Consider the following 25,441-nt stretch of genomic DNA (forward strand, 5'->3'; position numbering starts at 1 on the left):
AAAGGATTTTTTTTCTCTTTGTCAGTTTTACATGACAAGAGCCTGTGACTTCTCAGATATCTCTTTGGGAAGTGGAAGAGGACTACTTCCAGAACCTTTGAAGTTGTTATGCAAATAGGGCATTCATAATCCTATTAGCCGGAATTCTTATCTATCACTTGAATGAGTCTCTTAGAAAAGTTGTGTTGGTAAGGAATTAGCCCCAGTTGCTTCACAAGTAAGTCAGCCAATGCTATAGCAGCCCAAGAGATTTTGGCTGGCCCCTCTTCCAGTTTTCTCTGGCTTTAATCAAGGAAGTTGCTGTTAGATCTGCTGCCTTTGCAGTCCAAAGATGTATAGCCATCCACTTCGCAAGAATCAGTTGGGCTCACTTTATAGTAATTTCTTTGTCATCGTGACCGAATTTTATGAATCAGTTACTTCAGGGACATTGCACAGATACTGGCTTGGGTATCCTATTAACACTTGGATGGGGATGCCAAGTTTGAATGACGTATGTGCGTTTAATAAGCTCCTGCCTGTTTCTTCTCAGATACCGAGACATGTGACTATGGCTGGCACAAATTCCAAGGGCAGTGCTACAAATACTTTGCCCATCGACGCACATGGGATGCAGCTGAACGGGAATGCCGTCTGCAGGGCGCCCATCTCACAAGCATCCTGTCTCATGAAGAACAAATGTTTGTTAATCGTATGTACCAAATAGATACGAGTTTCCAGGAACTTCACTCCTCATCACTCTCTTAGTTTTGTCTGTGTGCAAGTGAAAAGAAGTAGCTTTTTCAATCATAATACAACTTATCAAATCCCTCATCTGTGAATTACTTAAAATCATCTCACCTATGTTAAGTCCCCTATTTTGGGAAACATTCAACTATAATATAGGTAGGCATTGGTTTGTCTGCCAGCAGTAATAGTTGAAACACTTGCTGTAGGTTGAATCATAAGAAATTGCTGTTTGATCATTTTTAAATATACAAAAACAGCCACTTCTTATGGCTCAATAGAATTCTTACTATGGTTATACTTTCATAGTCTCTATTTTGAATATTTATATGCCTGTCTAAAATTACAGTTGCTTTCAGTTATTTTTGTCCTGCTAATTAAAATTGAATTGTTAATAATAGCACCCTAATCTTACCTTTTGGGCATATTGATTCTCATTCAAGTTTCTAAATATTTTAAATTGTGGAAAGTGAGCTACATCCTAAGAACTTGAATAGGTGGAGATTGAAAGCTAATGAAGCTTAATATCAGAGCTGTTTAATAACTCCTTCAACTGCAGCAAAAAGGAGGGCAACTAGTTTTCATGTAGCAATATGTAGAAATTTGGTGCTCATAAAGCATTTTTTCAAGAGATAGTGTCTTGCCATGCCGTCCAGGCTTGTCTTGAACTACTGGCCTCAAGTAATCCTCCCACCTCTGCTTCCCAAAGTGCTGGGATTATAGGCGTGAGCCACCATTCCCAGCCTCATGAAGCATTGTTTGATGTTCTATTAAATATTTTCTCGTGATGCCTACTATTGTTTAGAAGTTTGTTAATTTATAATCTGGATAGAGGTTCATTTAACTTTACTGCATGATATCCTTGCCAGTGACTCACCTCATGGTAAGAGTAAATATTTTTGAGGATAAATTTGTAGAACTGTCCAATCTAGGTGTTTATTAATTAAAATACTTTGAAAAAAAAAAGTGGCTTCCAAAATGAGGGTAGCGTGGATAAGATCTGGCACATTTTATTGGGTCACTGAATTTTTGCCAATGGCATCACTTAACAACAACAACAACAAAAAAATTGAAAATTTCTATCATAAAAAAAGAAAATTTCTATCATGAGTGAGGATGGAAAAAAATTTAATTATAGTAAATTGCTAGGGAAATTATTGTCTATGTCTTGATATTTTAATGCTTCACAGTGTTTGCACATTAACTTTTTCATTTAAAGCACATTGGGCAGAAGAACAAAAGATAGACTAGGAGAGATTTTTATGAGCAACTAAATAAAAATCCAGCCAGTGAAGAGGATGCATGATTCATGCTGAAAATAATTTTCTTTGATATATTTTCATCCATATATGGAAAAATAGTACAAATATCTGTGTGGTTTCCTATCCCTTAGGTGTGGGCCATGATTATCAGTGGATAGGCCTCAATGACAAGATGTTTGAGCATGACTTCCGCTGGACCGATGGCAGCACACTGGTAAGATGCCCTTGAGAATGATGTCAAGTTCTACCTTCTGGAAATTTGGTACTGTGCACTGATTGTGCATTACAGAGGGTGCATTAGACTGGAGACAAATGACTTGCTCAAGGTCACTCAGTGACACAGGGAAGGGTTAGAAGAGTTCCAAGCTAACGGATCCAACATCCAGTTCTCTCTTCAATAGTTGTGGTTCTCTTTAAAAGAGGAGTGTACCAGATTTCCATCAAACCAGAAAACCAGACAATTAGTAGAATTGCCTTGGGTCTGTCTTTCAGATGGTTATCTTTGCTTTTTCTAGCTTCAGAGCAAAAAGAGAAGAATAAAATGTAGGAGAAAAGTCCTTTTAAAAAAATACCTTTCCCTCTTAAATAATTGCACTGGAAATCTGCTATAAGGCATGACTCATTTCCAAGCAAAAATATTTATTTATTTTTACTTAAAGAAGATTGTTGATATGATCTTGTGAATCTCTGCTGACTAATTACATATTTCAACATGTTTTCTATTTTTTGAAGAAAGAAGTGACTTGGAAATGCTGGCCACAACTTTGAGTAGGCTGTAAAAGTTTCTTAGAACAGGTGAAGCTGTTTTGAGTCACTCCTACTAAACTCAAATAAATCTAATTTTTTAGAAAGAGTTCAAATGTGATGGGCTATACTAGTGGTACTCAATGCTGGCTGTTCATTAGAATCACCTGGAATATGTAATTAAAAACTGGTGCTTAGGCCTTATGCCAGGTCTATTACAGCAAAACCTCTAGCCGCTGTATTTTCTCAGTGTTCCACAGGTAATTCTTAAATGCAAAGTTGGGATCCACTGGGCTAGATAGTAAGTGTAAATTAAATTCTAAATTAGAAACAAAGTGTAAAAAATTGAAGATAATTTTAAAGGCCTTTTTGTGTGTGAATTACTAGGTATTCAGTTTCATTCATTATCTGCCACTTCTTTGGGTTTAATGAGTTTGGCAAAATATAAAGTTCATTCTAAAACAGATGTCAAAGTAATCTCTGCTCTCGGAAGTTCTGCTCTGTCTTAAGGGAAACTGCTCCGTCGTGGACACACTACTCACTTTATCTATGTGTCAGCCACTATATTAAGCACTTGCATGTGTTTATTCCCCACAATAACTTTTAAGAGAGGCATTGGGTTGTCCTTCACCTGTTTTACAGGTAAAGAAAGGTAAGGTCAGTTAGGCTGAGCTATTTGCCTGGAATCACAAAGCTGTTAACTGATGAAGCCAGAATTTGAACTTAGGCTTGTCTCCAAAGCCACAGTTTCTTCTGACTGGTACCTCCTTGGTTTTAAAAAGAGTGTATCCCTTATTACATTTTCGCTTTGAGCAAACAAAATAAGACCTGAGTTTCTCTCTCTGTCACCACTGTTTATGTTTAATCAGCACTGTTTCACTGTTTGTCATTCAAGTTCTTAAGTAGGTTATTTGGCAAGATGTGAGAAAAATAGGGAAAAATAGGTTGTTCTTAAAATATGTTCCCAGTAAGCTATAGGAAACACAACCTTAGCTTCAATAGTCTCATTTTCTTCTATTAATAATTGTCCTGGCTGGATGTATTGGATCTGTATCTGCAATTGTTGCCTCTTTATGTTTTCATTTTGCTGTACTTAGGGGGATAATACTGGCCCATTAGATTTATAGCGATTGGTATAGCATGAATCTTTATATTACATTCATTTTAATTGAAGATAATTTTGTTCTTATTAAATTAATTTCTAAGTGAACATATGATTAAGATTATTTCTATATATTATAAGCTGTTTTTATAATTTTATTAACGTATATCATACAGTGAATGCATTTAATGAGTTTTCCTTGTTAAATGTGTACTTCATTATCATGGAATAAATTGGGTTTTAGGGTGCCCACTATTAAGTCTACCTCCCACAAATTTCCCTTATTTATAGCCCAGTGAAAAGTGCAGGGTTTTGTGAGCCCCCATGATGTATACAGAAGCTGGCATGCCCAGGACTCAGCTGGCCATTTCTATCTAGTTACTGCTTATTTGTGCCTTGCAGATGCAGCCCATGACTTATCCCAAAGTGTACCTGTTGTCTGGGTTCCTTTAGATTCCAGCCCTGAGCCTAGAATAGCTGCATCTGGCCAGGTGGAGTGTATGAAAAATCTTTTTCCTACACACTTCCCTGACTGAACCAAGTCCCATCTATTTCTAATCTGTCATTGGTTACATAGATTTGATGTGTGTGTTTTTATTCTTAGCATGTATGTGTGTTACTAGATGTTTATTCTGGTAAACAGTTCACCTCTTCAAAGAAGTAATTCTTAGGCCGGGCGCTGTGGCTCACGCCTGTAATCCCAGCACTTTGGGAGGCCGAGGCGGGCGGATCACGGGGTCAGGAGATTGAGACCACGGTGAAACCCCATCTCTACTAAAAATACAAAAAACTAGCTGGGCGTGGTGGCGGGCGCCTGTAGTCCCAGCTACTCGGGAGGCTGAGGCAGGAGAATGGCATGAACCCGGGAGGCGGAGCTTGCAGTGAGCCGAGCTCGCGCCACTGCACTCCAGCCTGGGCGACAGAGCGAGACTCCGTCTCAAAAAAAAAAAAAAAAAAAAAAGAAGTAATTCTTTTCCCTGCTTTTTATTTCTCATGGTGTCTGAGATAAAGTGTTATCCTTTATTCCTGTGTGCTTGGTTAAAGAGACTTCATATTGGCCTATATCTGGCAGCTATGTGGGTTCTGTAGAATATCTCAGGAAATTTATCTTCCCTGTCAAGTGCCATACAGGTGAGCTTGATTCATCATATGTCATTATTCCTCTATGCCAAAGCAAGGCAACTCAACTAGTTTTTGTCTGTGTCCATTAATTTTTAATGTAGGGACACAAATACTCTGAAAAACATAACAGTTACCATTTCCATAGTCTAGAATGGTCCTAAACGTTGTAAATTAGTGAGCATTGCACCTTGTCAAAAAAGAAATATTGATTTTCCTCTGAAATTTTCCTCTGAAACTTCCAGAGGAAGATAACATAAGCTAACATAGATAACTATATAACATAAACAAGAACCCTACTCTTAATTAGTTGGCACTTTCACTTGAAACGTAACGATTATGGAGAATGCACTGAGGGCCTCAGTTTGAAGAAGACACATGATGAAATGTATTAACAAGCAAAGTTTATCAAAAAAAATGACACAAGTAAATCCAGAAAAAATCTCTGACAGACCCTCGGTTTCTTCTTAATTCACTCTTTGTGTAAAATAAAAGTGTGCTAAGGAGTGTCCCTTAACTTTGAAAATTCTGGAACAGAAAAGACCATCTGTCCTAGAGCCGGTCTCCCTCGCATTCGACTGATCTCCTGCCCACTTTCTTGCTTTTGTAACCACCCTTTCCTCTATCCTTTTCCTCTCTGAAACAGCCTAGGTGTCCCTTAAACTCGTTTGTAGTTTTTTCTACAGTCACCATCCCCTTAACGGGTTCCATATGTGTGTAGGCCTTTGAATAAAATCCTTCTGCTTTGTTTCGCTGTTTACTCCAAGGTTTTTGCTTTTGAAAATATCCCTAACAGTAAAGTCTTGGTCAGGGGGATCAGTATCTGCTTATACTTGGAATGGTGTTAACTTGACTGTGTGCAATTTTAAGGACTTTGTTTATGTTTTGGAGTGATTTCTCTCCTCTTCCACACCTTCTCTCCCTCCATTTTTTTCTTTGAAAGATTTATTAGAGCTTCTCCGTCTTGGGTGGTAGAACAGTATTAAAACAAAAAGAAGCTTTCATATTTACCTTAAAGTATCTTTTGATATTTAGCCTTACAATCCAGTAAGAACAAACAAGTTTATATTAGGTCTCAATTTCCATGATCCCTTTTATTGAAATAATTAAACTTTGCTTTAAATAAACTTACAGTATAAATGTATCATATTTAATGTTATGCTATACAGCTAGACTAATTCAACTAATATACTAAATTAATGATGCTATTTGGCTAAGTTATCTAAATTGCCCTTATTCTTGAGATTCTGATGGATTCATTCCACATTACTGGCCTCTATGATAGGATGTTGTTATCATTGATAAAATGCCAAATTCTTATTTCTGTTATATTTTAAAAATCTATTACTTTTTTTGGGGGGGGGTATTTGCCCAATAAATTTCACAAAAGTGAATTCATGAATAAAATTGTGTCTAGCCTTACCCTTGTGATTATTTCTTTTAATACATTTCAGTTTTTACTTTGTCACTTGGCTTTCTCCTAACCCAGTTATTCTTTAACTTGACTATTGTTAACTTGACGATTGTTCTCTATAGCAAAATGTGCCTACTGCTTTGTTGGAAACTCTAACAAATAACTTCACTAATGAATTGCTTTGCTTGTCACACAAGTAATATCTTCAAAGACACTCAGTTCAACCATCCAAGTTAAATATACATTAAAGCTGGCGAACTTAAACAAACTTTTCTTATCTAGCTTATATACTGTTAGCTGACTTTAAAGTTCTTTCTTAAACCAACTGTTAAATGAATGACTAGTCAGAGTGTTTTCCTTCAGATCTGTTTTCCAGTGCTAATGACCTTTCCCGTCCCTGGCTATGAACTCTTGTTGCTCCCTTAAAATTCTTCGGTGTCTGCTCATTACCTTCAGTATAAAATTTTAATTATTAGTATGGCAGACAAAACCAATCCACTCCGCCTGCCACTTCCTAAGCTATAGCATCTCAAAATACTCTCAGTTCCTGGAATAAGCCATGGGTTCTCACTCCTGGGCAGCTTTGCCTGTACTGGCCCTAGTGTTCAGCATATTCTCACGTCTTATCCTAATTTTATCTCACAAACAGTCAAAGACCCTGCGTAGCCAAGGGTCTCCTCCTTGCTGGGAATGACTAAGAGCTCCTCTTCTGCGCTCCCACATCTTTTTTGTCTTCCACCCATCCTAACTCAGGCTCCTGTGAAATCGACTTCCTCTGACACTGAGTCTTCTGAGATAGGAATTAACTTTCGTCTCTGTTTTTTCAGAACTAGCAGAGTAGTTGATATAGAATAGAAATTTGATAAATATTTGAATGAACAAGTGATCATCAGTATACACACATTGCTCAGCCAACTCTATCTTTTGAATCGTGAAATGAACACATTATGTCTTTCAGCTGAATCTCTTTGTGACATGTTTTGTTTACCTAAATTAAAGATTTTATTTAAAGTTGTACCAGTATGAAAAACATCAAAACATAATGGATGGGTTTTATGGTGAAAAGACCAAAAAAAAAAAAAAAAGATATTCCTTAAAAATAGAAGTATATAGTTGAACATACTGCATCTTATAAATGTAGCAACCCAAAGGAAAACAAGTGTTTTTACTAGAAATGATGACAATTTTGTCCACGGTTGTCCTAGAAACACCTTTGCAATAAACTTTGGAAATTAAAAATGGAAAGTAAACTTTCAGCCTCTGCCACCCCTGCAGGTTTGAATTATATCAGGGCAGGTTTTCCATGAAACTTTAAGAAACCAACAATTACTCAAAACTTTGGAGGAGGATTTTTTTTTCCAGATAGGCACATATTCCGTAGGTATACTTTCTGAAGAAAAATGAGTTTTAGAAACCTTATTATTTATATCCAAAATGGAGTGAAACAAACAAAAGGAAATATCACTCTCAAATGTTATCAGCTCATTTTACTTTTTATAGATGCTTTGGCTAAGGATGATTTGGTTGCATAAGATGGGATAGGGCTTCATTTGTAAATCCACTATCTGAGGCTGTTTATTCAAGTGCAGAGGAAGCCAGACAGGCAGGGAACGTTATGGAATCATTAATATTTATCTATAAGTATACCTCCTGGCAAAATGATTTTCACAGCACTGTTTTCAACTAAACACTATAGTGTCTATGGGACAGCCCAATTAAGGAGCTCTCAGAAACTCTTACATGCCTTCATCATACTGTTCTGTCTGATAAACCTCTCCAACAAGTGGTTTAAAATCAAATTGTGGAGCTCAGAGATTTAAAGCTGTCGTATTGCTTCCTTCTCTCTTGGACCCTCTGGAGTAAGATTCTCACGAGGGGATTCTCTGGGCTCCACATTGCTCCTTACTCACCTTTCTTCAATGATTCCCCCCAGCACCATCAAAGCTGACCCCTCCCCACCGGACGCTGGTGTCTTCAGTGGATCAGACGCACTTACTTGAAAGGGAACCATCACTTTAGATGGCCTTGTGTAGAGGCTGAGGACTGAATAAAACTGCCATTGCCATTCCATTTTTAAAATATTGAGGAGCTTTTGGAATATTTAGTTTGTTCTGCAGAAAAAGCCCTGACTTTATTCCTAAACATTTTAAAAAACATTTTCTGCATCCCCTTCACTTGTTTTACTTCTGTCATCTCTACATTGTCGGGACTCAAATGTCACCCCCCATGAGGCTGCTGGCTTCCTTGCTTCCTGGGAAATTGTCACAGCTTCCTTCTTCTCACTTTCCATTCTACAGTTAGGAGAAAACAGAGAGACTTTCTCTCTTCTTCATTTGTCCAAATCTGGTCAGGAAGTTCTAGAACAAGTTACTAAATCACAGATTCATAAATATCTTATTTTCTAGCTCTAACCAACTCATCTTGCTATGATAGTTGTGATATAAACTTAAAAAAAAACCTAATTGATAGGACAATTAGTACAATTAATTGTACAATTAACCTTCATTACTTAAATTCTTCTTAAAAATATTTCTGGAAGATAACTCAATTTTGCATTTTGTTTTTCATTTTGGTAAGCATAGTTCAGCTTTGGCAACTTAACACCTACAATTTCCAACACCCACTTGTCCCCCTTCACCAGTTGATTCGAGCTGATGCACAAGAATGGCCAGATGTGTGGATTTGACTCTAAATCCAGAGGGCCCTTCTTCTTCTTTCATAAATAAACACATCAGTCTGTCAAGCAAAGTATTGTGAGAAAAGCCAGCTTTGAAAAAGGTAGAAACAATAAAGAAATAGCCCTTACCCAGGAAGAGACACTTAAAAGGGGCAGAAAAAAGGGAGTAACAAATCACAGACCATAAACCACTATTCTTTTTCTGCAGCAATGTATCATTATTACCCTTTCATAAACACAAAGTTTCCTATTCCCCTTCCTCTCCCAGATGTCTTGGACATTGAAAAGAGAATATGGAGTATTCATTAATTCCAGTGCTTTCTAAGCTTGTTTGTAGATTTCTGCTCATTTGAAAGGATTTCACACGATTTGGCGGAAAAACAATGCAAAACAGAATCCCCACAACAAAAATTTAAGTTTTCCTTTTCCTACCTGAAGATCTTAGAAGACTTTCTATACAACATTTGCAGATGGATGTGTGTCAGCTGTGGTGTGGCATTAGCTCTAAGTCAAATACCATTTCTCTGTGAACAAGTCACACTGCATATCAACATTAATTTAATTATGTTAAACTTCACAGGCTTTATTGTATTAACCCAAAAGCCAAGGAAAACATATGCTCTTTTCTCATTCTTTAACACATTACTCGTGAGTGGAAGAATTCTCAGATTCCTTTCTGTGAAAGACTACTGAGTTAATGAAAATTTTGACTTGTGTTGTAGTTTAATTTGATTTAGAATCAAGAACTGATTCTTCTGATTCTAAATGTGAGATATTATGAGTCATAGAGTAGCTCTAGAACACAACTCTTCTCTCTGCCTTGTCTTTCAGTTCAGATAGCTAGTGGTGGTTTGAACAGCTGGAAAAACCATATTTACTCACTACTGGAAAATCATTTTATAATTGACAAGATTATTATAAAGAATAAGAAAAGGAGATTTGGTGCAGTAGCATCTCACAGATGCTTTTCCAACAGTCTTCTGTGCAACTTTAAAATCACATGCAGATATTTGAATCTAATTGCTAATTAGTTTAAGGCAATGCATAATCATGGAAAAGGCCAAAAAAAAAAAAATGTTGAATGAGTTTTGGCAGTCTCTCCTTACATTTGGATCGTTAGCCCTTCATGACTGGAGACCTGTGCAAACAAGCTTGGGGTAAAGGAGCCTATTGGCACCATTCATTCTATGGATCAAATGCAAGTTGCTCTGTGGGCCTCTGCCTGAGGCCCCCCCCTCACAGTGGTCTCACAGTGCGAGTAACTCACATCCTTCTGAAAATGCTGTTGATAATTACTGCTTTGTAGGGCAGTGAGCTCACACTATTACACAAGATTAGTGCTGTTCTCAAGAGCTGGCCGGATTGTCTTTCCCGCACAGAGGTTTGCCAGCTAGGAAAATAATGGGCATATTGCCACTTTAACAACTATCAGGAGACCCCAAGTTAGTTTTTCTTCCCTTCAGCATATTCATGTTTGTAGGATCCAACTCCAGGCTGCCAGCATAGGGTAGTGACACCAAAACAAACGTCTCTTTCTCCTTTAAAACAAAGCTGCTCTTTTCTTTTCAGTTGTCGGTCAGCGAATTACCCTGTTCAACTAAAAGACAGCAGCAAAACCATAACCTCCCTTAAAACATAAATAAATAAGGACCCAGGCTAGACTAACCTTAAGCAAGTACAAGGATCAGAAGAAGGTTTATCTTTACCTTGCAGGGAAGTCGTTTGCCCCTAACAAACAAGACAAAGTTAAATGCACCACTCCCCCTCCAGACTGCAAACAAATGCCTATTGTGTACACCAGCCATCTAGGGATAAAAAAGTCATTTTAAAGGTACCAAATGTTTTGATTTCTGTAATAACTAGTCCTCATAGCCTCTTTTCAGATTAGTGTTTGACCTGTGTTCTGAAAGGCTGAGGCTAACCCCAAGTGGTTATTCTGTTTGTTATTTAGTGAAAAGATGGTTTCTTATCGGCGTATGTTTCAAACAGGTACCTGTCCTCTTGGGAAAGTGTTTTCTATTTGGAATTTGCTTTCCTACTTCGGTGGTTATCTGCTTGCCCTTGGCATCCAGTGTGTTTGGATTGAATTTTGTAGGTCTGGGAGTACAGCAGTGGCAATATGGGCCCCAGGTGATGAAAAGAGTTTGAACACAAAGAAGTCAGCTCTTACTGCAGGTGTCATGTTTTCATAGCTAATCTAGATAAATTTTTACTGAAAAACAAACTAACCGTGATTCACACTGCAGACATTGCATTTGTGTGCTTAGGTGTTTATCTATGATCTGACCTGTCCTAAGGATTTTAGGTGGGTGTTGCACATTTGGCTTTGGTTCTGATGCAATTTCACCATTGATGTAAATCATCGGATAATTTTAAAAGACAGAGTGGAAAAGAATAAACTACCGTAGGTGAACATTTTAGTCAGAAAGAAAATTCAGATTATAGATAGAATGGCCTGCAACAGAATAGAATGCAGTCACGGTTCACTGAGGTCTGTCTTCTTGCAAAGTGTTCTCTTTGTGTTATCACTCACAAAACTGAGAGAACATATCCCAGACAATCTTTTATTTTTTATTATTTTTTTTATTTTTGCCACATGCAGTACATAATCACGATTTTGGGGGACATATTCTAAGTTCTCTTTTGTTAAGTGGTGTAGCTGTTAATTCATAATGTAAGAATGGATATATATCACCACCTAGTGGTCGTATTGTATTTTGTGTTTCAAAACCACATTCACAGAACTCCACCCAGATACGCACAGGAATAATACTATCTGAAAATCAAGTTCCTGTAGCTTTGAATAGTTTCTAAATTCTAGTATAAATTGCATGATACTGTGATCCTGAAAGTTACATGTGAAATGAGAGAATTTTTCCAATGCAGCATGAAGCTAACACATGTAGTCAAATGCTTAGTAAAATCCTAGCAACTAACGCAAATATTAGGACCTATCTGTCCTGTGTTTTCACTTTATACACAATAGTAGAACCCTGGAGAAAGTTTTCCTTGGCTAGTTTCCTTGGGAGGTGAACAGAGAGGGCTTTTGCAGGGTTTTTTAGATGATTTTTCTTTTTCACTCTGAACTAAATTGGAGGAAAAGAGAGTAAGTGAAGAGCAGTGACTGAACCGTTCAAGAAAAAAACTCCCAAATTATAGTTTGAAGTTCAGTAAGTTCTCCCAACAATTAAAATAATGTATTGTGAATGGCTTGACTAGACACATATCAAGAATGGTTTTTCTCAAAGGGATGTGCTTGGCAAAATCCATAAAATCTATAAAACATCATCTTTAATTGGCCATTTAAGGTAATCTAAACTATGGCAAATTTTAAAAAACAAAAGGTGACTGCACCTAAGCTGAAAAATTATAGATAATATGTGGATAGATAGAGAGAGAGTTGGAAAGTAGGCCCTTGGCAGTTACAGATTCAAGATCTGCCGCTCCAGTTATACGTGAGATCCTGAAGGTCTGCAGTATGAAAACATTTGTACTTTTTGCTCAGGCACAAATTTGAACTGTACCCAATGACTGGCTAGTGTGTAAAAACTCTCAGTGAGCTCTCAAGTCTGTCTGTTGGACAGCTCAGTTTTCCCATCGCAAGAAGTAGGTTGCTGTCTACTCTGCTGACCATTTTGGTTGTTCTCTACTGAATTTACAGCATGTATGGCAGGAAATTATCTGCTACACAGATGTGTATGAATAGAAGCATTATCAAGTCTTAGGTCTTAGGCACTTCTTTAATGCCAAGAAGTATTGTATGTGTAGGGGTGTGCGTGCGTGTGTGTGTGTGTGTGTGTGTGCGTGTGAGAGAGAGAGTCTCAAATTTATGACTCACAAAAATATGAACTTTAATTTTGTCTAGTGTCTATGAAAATTCTGTCTCTTTTTACTTATATTGTATGATTTAGAAGCCAGTAGAGAGGAAAAGAAATAGAAAGATTCTAAACAGTGTCTGACTCTTCTAGAGAACCAGTGCTCATTGATTATTCTTTGTAGTTATTTGACCAAGTTAAGGAATTGTGAAATCTCCGTGAAAATAACTTGAAATGGGTTGAGCATTATAAAGAAACGCTAGTTATTGATTAGGTTTTGATAAGAACAATTGCTCTTAAAACTTCTTAGTCTTTTGCTCATAGATGAATTTGCTTCTGTATGTGATGTGCAAGGACCAGCTGGGACTTGACTGTGACAGCAGTAACTGATACTGGATGGTCTAGTTTCCTTTCTTCAACTGAAAGTAGTACTGAAGATGAACCCAAGAAAACTCATTTTTTAACACAAGGAAAAAAAAAAAAAACTCATTTCTAAGTCTTATCTATTTCTGAAAAACTGCTTTTTTTTTTTTTTGAGATGGTGTCTCACTCTTGTTGCCCAGGCAATGGCGTGATCTTTGCTCACTGGAACCTCCGCCTCCTGGGTTCAAGTGATTCTCCTGCCTCAGCCTTCCGAGGAATTACAGGTGCCTGCCACCATGCCTGGCCAATTTTTGTATTTTTAGTAGAGACAGGGTTTCACCATGTTGGCCAGGCTGGTCTCGAACTCCTGACCTCATGTAATCCGCCCGCCTCAGCCTCCCAAAGTGCTGGGATAACAGGCATGAGACACCGCACCCGGCAACTCTTTGATTTTTATGTCACAATTTCCTCTGCCATCAGAAGAGAGTGAAAATGCAAAGTAATTTTAGGGTTCTCTTTCAGGTATAGTAGTAATCTAATTCTTGTCCCTGGGGAGGCAACAAGAGTTTGAGGTGTGTAGCATGAACTTGAGTCCCTGAGGCACAGACAAACATGCAGGGGACTGATCAGCATTTATTTTTCCCTAAGGGGTTAAAATGAATTTCCCCAACCCATGCTGGCTTCTGGGAATAATTCTTAGTTTGCACATTCAGCCCTAGAAGAGGGTTGATCCAAGATAGATCGCTCAGGATGTTTGCTCATAATTCCAAGTGAAAAATAAAGAAATCCAGATGGGAGGCACTGAGTTTTTCCCTGCTAATTCCAAGAATCTGTATTCCTGTATATATGAGATACCATAACGTGCAAGAAGAACTATTGCCTTCTTATAACTTAGAATTGATTCTCTGAGAAGGGATTTCTTTTTAACATTTAACTTTAGTGAAAAGAAAAGTACATTACTGAAGCTAAAGTTAAATTTTTTTTATACTTTCTCCCTGTAAGTAATGTTAAATAAGGCTGTAAAGAATTCAGAAGGACACAAAGAAAGTTGTTAAGAAAACTGGAGTTTTCTTTGCTAAGTCAGTTTGGCAATAACACGAAGCAAAATCAAAGCATCCTAGCCAAGATAAATCTGCACAGTGGAATGATCAGATATGAGGTAATAGTGTGACATGCCTGTGGGTATCAGACATTCTTGTAAAAACCACAGAGCTAAAATTTGGTCCTGCACCATTAAACTACAGCTCTGCCAAGCAACAACAGGAACACTCGTTTTAAGTCATTGCTGCAAGCCAAATGTAATTCTCACCCAAAACAATTAAATCTTTTAACAGAGGCCTGAATCTGGGCAGTTTGAGCCCTGAGAATCACTTTAGTGGCATGGAATCCGAATCTCATTTCAGTGTGAAAATGAGATGGTTATTGTTCAGATCAGGAGGAAGTGTCAGCTGCAAAATATAGGGCACTCAAGTGACTTTAGTAACTTGAAGTGATATTTGTTAAGATTAGATTTAAAAAGGGTTAGTTAAGAAATTTGTATTTTTTGTGAGAAATGCACGTATCATTTTATAAATTTCATTTTTAGCAATTAGAAAAACAATGCTCACTCTAGAGAACTTGGAAAATATACTAAGTAAGAATATATAGAATAAAATATTATCTCAGTCTCACATCACTCAGACATAAACTCTGGAAGATTTTGTTGCATTTGCTTTTGGTCTTTTATATACACACACACATGCAAACACAAACACACACACATCCATCCATCCATACACACAGCTGTATCTGAGAGTATGAGTAAAATTTGGATCATTGTAATATAATAATTTAACACTTCTTTTACTATCCCCCATTTCTTCATTTATTCTTCAAAGAAAATGTTAAATGGTGATATAATATTCTATTTGTCAGGCTATATCATAATTTATTGAACATATGTTTACTCTATAAATTGTTTTCCCTTTACTGCTAATAAACATAGTATTTCATATAAAATGTCATTCACATCTCTGATTATTTTTTAGTATAGAATTTTAGAAGTGGAATTTTGGGGTCCAAAAGCAATAACTTTTTGAGGCTTCTGCTATGCATTGCCACCTGTTTTCCAGAAAGGTTATTTACTTCCACTGGCTATGTCTGTAATTGCCTGTCTCACCTATTTGCTAGCAGCAAGCAGGATCTTTGATTAGGGATTGGTGTGGGTTGGGAAGAATGAAACACCCTCTGTGGTTCGTTGTTTCTAAATATCAAAAACTATTTATTAAACAACATAAGTATGTGCCAAACATAGTTTCTGGCACTGGGGATACAGTAATGAGCAAAAGAAACCAAAGCCCTGTCCTCAATGAGTTTACATTCTACTAGGGAGAAAAAAAAAGCAATTAATGAGTAAATTATATAGGATGTTAGAATATGATAAATGTTATGAAGAACAAGAAATTAAGAAAGGGAGATGGGACAGTGTAGGTACGGACAAAAAATGAGAGAGCAATGCACAGTGTACACATAGTATTAGGATGCTGGAAAATTTTCCACCTTTGAGGACATTACTGGTTTCCTGTAAGAGACTAGTTGGAAAGTAAGCTACAAAATATTGAGCTCCTAAATCCAAATTTAATATTTGGTGAACTCTGGAATCTTTGACCATAAAGAGTACTAAATATAGATTTTTGTTAGTTTTAATGGATTCTTATTCTTTGGTTTTTAATTTTTATCCTACTTTAACTCATTCATTACAAACAACTTAGTTCTATATCAGCAACAGGCAGAACATGACATATCTCTGAAATGTTGATTATCTATCAGAGGAGAGTATCAAAAATGTAAAAAGGAGGCTTGGTGAGTGTAGGGTGAGGGATGATAAGGGAAATGAGCAAAGAAAAAAAAATAGGGAAATAATTAGAAACCCAGTGCAGAGCCAATGTGAGTTCCTGGCTGCAGGGAGACCTACCAGTCAAGGAGAACTTCAGTGAGTGTGGTTCCCTGAGCATCTTTTCCGGGCCATTTGGAGAGTAACACAGTGGGGCCATTTAGGCTACGAGTTGGATTTAAATTTGCCTCACTTCTGGATTAGGTTTTTCCCCCGAGAAATAAAACCACCCTTCATGCTGTATTTCGGCAAAAAAACAACTTCCTTAAGGGTCTCTTGGTTTTTTGCAAGTTTATCACTCTTCGAACACTCTTTTTTTACATAGCAGTGATCTCTTGTCTCATATCTTAATTTTGGCAGGATTGAGGAGGACTTTAAAGTAAAGCTAAAAGACTGAAAGAAAAGTAGGTTTTCAAACTTTACGTCTTTTCACAAATTATTTTATGAAAGATCTAAATTTTTTCTTTCTTACCATATTTAAAAGTTTTGAAAACCACTTTTTCTGAGAAGAAAAATTACAGACATCCTCTAGTATATTAATTATACTGTTTTTGTTTTTAAACTAGAGTTTATTGGTATACAAATCCAGTTTCATAGGTAGGAGGATACCTTTTGAGGCTTTTATTGTGCCAAGTATTAAAGATAAAAAACACAAAAGAAACATTTGGTATTGAAAACACTGCAGATAGCTAAGTATAGTACTTTGGTAAATACAGTAAAATGGATCAGACATATATTTTAAAAGACATAAAAATAGTGATGGTACTGTTGGGAGTAAGTAGGTAGTAGAGTAATTGGACCTTCCCTTTTTTTTTTTTTAATTTTTGCATTCACTGATGCTCTGAATTGAAAACAATTGCCTTAAATCTTATGTACACTTTATTCTCTTTCCCTTTGCCAAATAAATTCACTTAACTCATTGTCTCAAACCATAAACGTATTTTAAACTTAATTCAAGGAAAGACTAACAGATCTGTAGGCCCAGAAAAGACAGTCATATTAGCCATTGTCACATAAATCTAAATCTGTATTTCTAGCATATTTTGGAAGTTTGTCACCACTAATGTGGTCATGCTAGACATGATAAAGCATGAGAGTAGCCAAAGCATGGTGGGAAAGTGATGCTCAAATTGACCCAGAAAGGCGCTGAACAAACAAACTTGTCTCATACCACATTCTAGTTAAGAGGACCCAAGACTAGGAAACTGGTCTCTTATTTATAGGCCAATATTATTTTCATCTTGTCAAAGTTTGTTATTCTTGAATAGGCACAGCAACTATGTTTTTTATATAATTATTGTTGCCAGGAAGGCAATATTTTAAGTAACAAAGAAATGAACCTAAACCAGAGAGTTCTGGGTGCATAACGTCTCTAAGGTCCAAATAATTCCCTATTATGCTGCACTGTTGTAAGAGACAATGCATATCAAGTACCTAGAAGAGGACTTCATCTATTATAGATGCTAAATAAATGACACATATAATGGAAGGCAAAAGATATTTCCAATTGTATATTATTGCTCAGAGTAGGATATATATATATACATGTATATATAAAGGTAACCAGCAGAGAAATGTCAAACCCATAAAGTCCTTTTCAATGTACATTACACACAAAAAAAAATCTGTAGGAAGATATACTTTTGAAGGTGTATCTTTTTATATCAATATGCATAAATGTCATTAATGTTTCTACTAAAAAGAAAACATTTCATATTAAATCATAAAGCACAATTCAACTGTATGGTGTAAATAAGAATCACGTCTAAAACAAACTAGCTCTGAAAGGTTGTATATAAAATGATTAGCATAGGTATGTCAGATAAATACAAAAAATAAATATTGCAACTATCTCAACTTTTTTAATCAAGTAGATGAATTTGGGTGAAAAGCAATTACAATAAATGAGACAAAGGTACTTTATAGTAGTAAAGATAAGACAAGACAGGCTGAAAATTCGATTGAAGTATCATCACAATTATATAAATTTATGTGTGCACATAAGAGGTAGAAGAAAACAATGATTAGAGTGATGAGATTTTTTTTTCTCTAGTTCTACTTCCATTAATTTTATTGAATTAGTAATATGATGAAATTCCTAAATTGAGGGTTGTTGATATATTTAGAAATCTAGAATAACTAGTCCAAAATTTGTCAATGATATCTCATTGCCAAATAGTAGACATTTGTTGAATGAAGACTTTGAGACACATATATTTTCTACTCACAGTTTAACAGTCTTTCTCTTTACCACCAAAGTAATTTCAGCTATATGAAGCAACAGAAATTGTTGAGTCTATTCCAATTAGATTGTGATACAATACCGTCGTTGATGTTACTTTTTGACTAGCAAGTAGTTACCTTCTCCCTCCATTTTTACAGCAATATGAGAATTGGAGACCCAACCAGCCAGACAGCTTCTTTTCTGCTGGGGAAGACTGTGTTGTAATCATTTGGCATGAGAACGGCCAGTGGAATGATGTTCCCTGCAATTACCATCTCACCTATACGTGCAAGAAAGGAACAGGTAGTGATTACCCCATTAATAATGTGTACTTAATCTTCGTTTCAATTATAAAGATAATTCAGGAATTTGTGTCTCAAATTCATTGTTTGAGACACAAACTGGATATGTCCATGTGTGTCATCTCTCGTTGCTCTGGAATATTTCACTCTTCCAAAACAATTGAAAAGTTTGTTTTCAACAGTGTTCTCACCTTAGATTTCAAGTCCTTAAGATAACAATGTGGCATTAATGTAGGAATGCTGCCTGGTAATATCTTTAAGAAGAACAACTGCCAGTCCAAAGGCCAATAGACCTTTTTATTTTTATTTATTTATTTATTTATTTATTATTATTATTATTATTGTTTTTTCAGACAGAGTCCTGCTCTGTCGCCAGGCTGGAGTACAGTGGTGTGATCTTGGCTCACTGCAACCTCCGACCCCGGGTTCAAGCAATTCGCCTGCCTTAGCCTCCCAAGTACCTGGGACTACAGGCACGCACCACCACACCCAGCTAATTTTTGTATTTTTAGTAGAGGTGGGGTTTCACCGTGTTAGCCAGGATGGTCTCAATCTCTTGACCTTGTAATCTGTCAGCCTCGGCCTCCCAAAGTGCTGGGATTACAGGCGTGAGCCACCGCTCCTGACTGACTCCTTTTTTTATTTTGATGAGAACATTACAAAATAAAATAGTTGTCAACAGTTAAAAATTAGGCTATATTTTTTAAATCTAGATTTTTAGCTTTTTTAAGAAATAAGAAGACCTGGTACCATGTGGCCCATATTCAGATTTGTCGGTGGTTTGAAGTACTAGAGCTGAGAACCACTGCCCTCCCTTGGTTGGGGCTGCAATCTCCATTTATTGCAGTCCTCATCGAGTCCTTCCTTTGTTTTATGTGAGTCTGTGCCCCAATCCTGAAAGACACAATCCCAAATGCCATAATCCTAAATGTTGAAATCCTAAAGGATTAAAATCCCGAAAATAGAATTCTGGAAAAAAACAAATTTTAAAGACATTTATTTACATTTTAAAATGATGATTTATTGGAGAAACATATAAAAACATGACAGCGTGCTTCATAAGCCACTTTAGACAATAAAATAAATAGACAATAAAAACATATATATATTTTCAAGCATAAGCACTCAGGTATACTAATGGCAGTTGGGGAAAAACCAAAATATATGAACGCACATCACTCTGGTTGTAATTGTGTGCACAAGCTTTATAACAGTGGTCATCTGAAATATCATGATGAACAACATAAATCTTTTCACAAGATTGATGAAAAACTGAGATGGGTTACCACCGCATATTCAGTCACTCAAAGAGCCGAGATCTTGAGAAATCTTATCTTTCATAAATGGAGATGTATAAAAGAACATCTCTTCATTTATTGAGGAAGTTTCAATATTTTTATATTGAGAACCAAGGAAGCTGAAGCCAGTAGTGTAACTCTCAGTCTGAGACCGAAAGCCTGAAGACCTGGAGGGCCTCTGGTGTGTAAGTCCTGGAATCCAAAGGCTAGTGAGCCTGGAGTTCGATGTCCGTGGTGGCAGAAGTCTGTCCCAGCTCTCAGAGAAAGACCAGCTTGCCTTCTGTATCTGTTCTCTCTGGGCCCCTGGCTGATTGGATGGTGCCCATCAACAATGAGGGCAGATCTTCCCCACCTCATCCACTCACGCTGACACATTAATCTTCTCTGGAAACACTCTGAGACATGCCCCAAATAATGCTCTATTAGGTTTCTAGGTATTCCTTAATCCAGTCATGTTGACACCTAAAATTAAGTCTACAAGTCTACCCCTTGCAACTTGGCACCCATATGCATCTTGTTAAACCGTATTTAAATCTCCAAATAAAGACAATAACAAGGTAATATAATAATTTCTCCTGACATAACTATCCTGCATACAACCAAAAATGCACTAATCCCTTCCCTAGAATTTGGCTTTCAGGATTTCAACATTTGGGATTTTAATATTTCAGAATTATGATTTTGGGGACTTTAGATGTTAGGGATTTTAACCTCTAGGGATTTTGGTCTTTAGGAATTTCAAAATTTGGGATTATGACTTTGGAGATTGTGTCTTTTGGGATTATAATTGGCACCGGTTTTTGCCAACTGCCTGGTCTCTGTAGGCATTTGAGTTTTTTAATCATTCCCTTAGAAGTTTATTTTATGCTTATAAACTATGGATCACAAATGCCATCCTTATATCTATTGTTGAATATTTACAAGATATAATAAAATAAGAACATGTGTAATATAAATTTTATGAGAATTGTTTAGTTAACATTAAACAGAAAATATTTTAAAAGCTAATTTTTTAAAAGGTGTGTTTATCATTGGCCAATTTCTAAAGCACGCTGTACAGACTTTTTCCCTAAACAAATAGAAATTCTGTAAAATATTTTAACCTATTTGCAATTAATAATGGTGTTATCACATGAATATTTAATCCCTAGACCCAGACTTTTGCCCATCTCAAATAAGAGTACAAAGTACAAATGTAAAATATAAACCTATTTGATTTATTTGTCTTTGAATACAAAAATAATAAAACTAAAAACCACACTCTATAAATATTTTAGGAAAGATTTGAACCCCAATAATGAGAAATTCTATTAGAAGAAAGAGAACACTAACATACATCAAGCCCCAGTCGCATATGAAAGTCAGCTGTTAGCAATGAGTACGTTAGTCTGCTATTTTCTCACCCAAGGTAGAATGTATTCTCAATACCTTTTCTACATGAGAAACGTTCCTGACCATGTCCCTCACTTCAGCACCTCTGCAATGAGATTTGTAAAAATAGCGAATCAAGTATTTTCTATTTTTGTTTTTCCAGTGTAGAAAACTTTACTAAATTATTCGTCTCTATCCAAATGTCATGTTTGCCCTCTTATGTCTCCAGTGGTCCCTGGAGTCATACTTTTCATTTTGTGATTTAAACATTCTTACGTTTCCTGTTTTATTTTTTCCTGTAGCAGGGTTTCTCAACAGCAGAGCTATTGACATTTTTGGTCAGATAATTCTTTATTTTGAGAGGCTATCCTGTGCATTAAAGCATGTTTAGCATAATCCCTGCCCTTTGTATACTACGTGACAGTAGCACCTTTACATCCCCTCTGCATTGTAAAAAGCAAACATGTCTCTAGACATTGCCATATGTCTCCAGAAGAGGCAAACTGTCCCATGTTAAGAACCACTGCCCTATACCAAAAAAGATTCACAAAAACACCATGATTGTTTACATTTCACAATGGATAACAAGTTTTATAAAATACTGGTTCTACCTCATTAAAGAAGAAGAAGGAAAAAAAACCTATTTTTGCATTTTATCTCCCCTACTCGCTGACTTTTATATTTGTGCAGTCAATTCTTTACTAATCATAACTCTGGGGAAGTTTTTAAATGTTTATAGGCTTTTAAAAAAGATATCCTTTTCTCTTTTTAGATATTTTAAACCTACAGACCTAAGTAGTTCTCCTTTTAATTAACTATTAAATACTTGTAAAGAATTATAATATATACAAAAGGCATACTTTTTAAAAGAACACCTCAATGCATACTACCCATATATCTGTGGAGTATCCTGTGAGTTCCTCTCAATCCTATTTACTTCTCAACTCCCACCAGAGATAATGACTTAATTCCCTTGCTTTTCCCTTTTCTATTATGATATACACTTGTTTCACTAAACAATAAATTATTTAGTTTTGTACATTTTTGAGCTTTAAATAAGTGGAATCATACTGTATATATTCTGTGCTTTGCTCTTTTTTTTGTTCGGCATTATGTTTGTGAGATTTATTCATGTTGATGCATGTAGTGGCATGTTCTTTGTTTTTGTTTCTGTATTGCATTTCTTGCATAACTATACAACATTTTACTTATCAATTCTCCTGTCAGTGGACACTTGAGTCATATTCAGTGTTTTTGCTTTTATAAACAATGTTTCTATGAGCATTCTTGAACTTGTTCTTGGTCAACTTTTGTGAGTTTCTGTAGGGTATATTTCCAGGAGTGAAGTTGCTGAGTCATAGGATATATGTACCATAAAATCTACTTTTAAAAGCCAAATTTTTTTCCAAAGTGGTGGTACCAATTTTCACTCCCACCAACAATCTGTGATAGATCCTGTTGCTCTACATCTTCTCCAACATTTGGCACTATTGGACTTTGAAATTTTTGCCAGTCTGGTGGGTATAAAATGTAATCTCTTGTGACTTAATTCACATTTTTTGATACGTCTCTCTGAATATCTTTTCATATATTTATCAGTCACTTGAAGCTCTGCTTTTGTAAAGTTTCTGTTCATATCTTTTGGTTATTTTTGAAAATTGTTTGCTTATAATCTTATACATACTAATTTGTAGGAGTTCTTTTTATATTCTGGTTACTAATCCCTTGACAATTTTATATGTTGCAAATGTCTTCTCCCAGTTTGTCGCTTGACTTCACCCTTACCTTATAATATTTTCTGATGAACAGAATTCTTAATTTTATTTATTTTTTTTCCTTTATGATCTAATCTTTTTTGTGTTTTAAGAAATCTTTACCTACTGATAACCTACAGGTCACATTGGCAGGCTTCCAAATTAATCTGCCTGGGGGAGGTCTTATGATTCCTGGCTTACATCCTGTCCCTGAGTAAACAATTTTATCGTGAGTTCCTCCAATCTTATCATGAATTCCTTAAACTGTTGACATACTGATTAATATGTAGCCTACTGACACTGGAAAAACACTGATTTGTTTCTGAATCATGAAGTTTTACTGAGTGTTTTGCACATAGAGCATTTTAGCTTGTATTCTGTAATCCGTAGCCAATGATTATAAGCTCTGTATTGTACCCTCCAATGAAAATCACAACTCGGGTCTGAGGAGTTGCCCTCCCTTCTGAACTTCCCCATAAAAGCCTTGCAACCTGTAGCAGATTCTGGAATATGCCCAAATTTGTGGTGTGTCTTCCCAGGTGGATCCTGGCATTTGGCTTCCAATAAGCCTTTATCAAATTATTTCTGCCTCAACAGCCTTAATTTTGGTTGACACTATCCTGAAGTCATAAAGCTATTCTATAGTTTCTAAATGTTTTATAGTTTTGCCTTTTGTATTTATATATTTCAACTATCTAGAATTGATTTTTAATGTATTCTCTGAAGTACAGAACCAAGTTTATTTTTTTCTGTATGAATACACAAGTGTTCAAATGAAAAGACTACACTTTCCCTCTGCTCTGCCATGTTGCCTCTTTCAAATATCAAGCATGTGTGTAAATCTATTTCTGGTCTATTTTCCTGTCCTGGCCAATACCACACTCACTGAATATTATAGCTTTTTAATAAGTCTTCATATTTAGTTTTAGAAGAAATCTATACAATTATTTCCTCAAAATTATAAAAATGACTTCAAATTTGTTAGCACAGCACCAAATCAAGTATATTGAATTATTGAATTGATCATTTTTAACCTTCTCTATCACTTTGGTCTTACTCCATCTGATACTTGCTATTATCTGGACCCTAGTATAGGCTTTCCATACTACAATAAAAGAAGTGTGCACCATGGAATACGATGCAGCCATAAAAAGGAATGAGATCCTGTCCCTTGCAGGAACATAGATGGAGCTGGAGGTCATCATCCTTAGCAAACTAACACAGGAACAGAAAATCAAATACTGCATGTTTTCACTTATAAGTGAGAGCTAAACAATGAGAACATAAGAACACAAAGAGGGGAACAACAGACACTGGGGCCTACTTGAGGGTGGAGGATGGGAGGAGGGAGAAGATTAGAAAAATAACTGTTGGGTATTAGGCTTAGTACCTGGGTGACAAAATAATCTGTAAAACAAACCCGTGACATGAGTTTAGCTATATAACAAGCCTGCACATTTGTCCCTGAACTTAAAAGTTAAAAAAAAAAAGTGTGCAGGTATCCAGATTGTGGTCAAGCAGAAGTAAATTAGAAGAACCAAACATTTAAATTAAACCAAAATTTGTCATTGCAAAAGAATATGGTTGTAAACAGTCTTCTGAATATGTAAATAAATTTAATAATTATAAACTTTTAATATTAGGATGTTGACATTCAAATATTTGGTACCAAGGTTTCTGGTAATTATTTTCCCACTGAATATTTGCAATAATTCATGAGAGAATGTGGCATGCTTTTGTGGGCCTGTGGTGTAAGAATTCTTAAACAATAGAAATTTCCACTTAGGGAAAATTATATTTAAGTTACATTTGTATTAAACATATATAGGAAAATACAATAATTTAATCAAAGTTGATTTTTTTTTAAAGCATATCGTTTAAAATAAGTGTGCTAATGTTGAATAAAACTATGTTAACACAAATTCAATTAAATCAATTTTCCAAGCTTTTAAATTTTTTTAAAATTCAAAATTACAGAATTTTTCATTGTAAATTTAAAATGATGGTTAAGAATTCCAAGCGTTACCCTCATTTGCCTGTCTCAAGAGTTTAAATTTATATTCATTAAGGTATTTATGACACTCAGGCATGAATATTATGGTCTGTTTTTCTTGTCTCAATACAGAAGACAAAAAAGAGCAAATAAACATAAGTGGAACCAAAAGATATTTGTATTTAGGAGTCTTTGTCCATATTTCAAAACTATGATGTTATTGTAGATTGTAAGTTTTTTTGTTTGTTTGTTTGTTTGTTTGTTTTGTTTTGTTTTGTTTTGTTTTTGAGACAGAGTCTTGCTCTGTTTCCAGGCTGGAGTGCAGTGGTGCAATCTCGGCTCACTGCAACCTCCGCCTCCCAGGTTCAAGTTATTCTCCTGCCTCAGCCTCCTGAGTAGCTGGGA

At 36.0% G+C, this 25,441-nt stretch overlaps 1 protein-coding gene and 1 long non-coding RNA gene across 6 annotated transcripts in view; one reads left to right on the forward strand and one right to left on the reverse strand.

Annotated features, from left to right (window-relative positions):
- The window catches only part of LOC129492828 (uncharacterized), a 31,583-nt gene extending 21,824 nt beyond the window's left edge, over positions 1-9,759 (reverse strand). Inside the window, exon 1 of the long non-coding RNA XR_008660963.1 lies at positions 9,477-9,759. This is a non-coding gene — a long non-coding RNA (uncharacterized lncRNA). The remainder of the gene's footprint in view (positions 1-9,476) is intronic.
- Positions 1-25,441, forward strand: part of VCAN (versican) — a 109,711-nt gene that overhangs the window by 82,219 nt on the left and 2,051 nt on the right. For all 5 annotated transcript variants that reach the window (XM_055298137.2, XM_055298138.2, XM_055298139.2 and 2 more), the window contains 3 exons: positions 533-691; positions 2,120-2,202; positions 18,477-18,621. In XM_055298137.2, coding sequence (XP_055154112.1) covers positions 533-691; positions 2,120-2,202; positions 18,477-18,621 — 387 coding nt within the window. The remainder of the gene's footprint in view (positions 1-532; positions 692-2,119; positions 2,203-18,476; positions 18,622-25,441) is intronic.

Source organism: Symphalangus syndactylus, chromosome 11 (genome assembly GCF_028878055.3).
Source record: "Symphalangus syndactylus isolate Jambi chromosome 11, NHGRI_mSymSyn1-v2.1_pri, whole genome shotgun sequence".
Taxonomy (NCBI): domain Eukaryota; kingdom Metazoa; phylum Chordata; class Mammalia; order Primates; family Hylobatidae; genus Symphalangus; species Symphalangus syndactylus.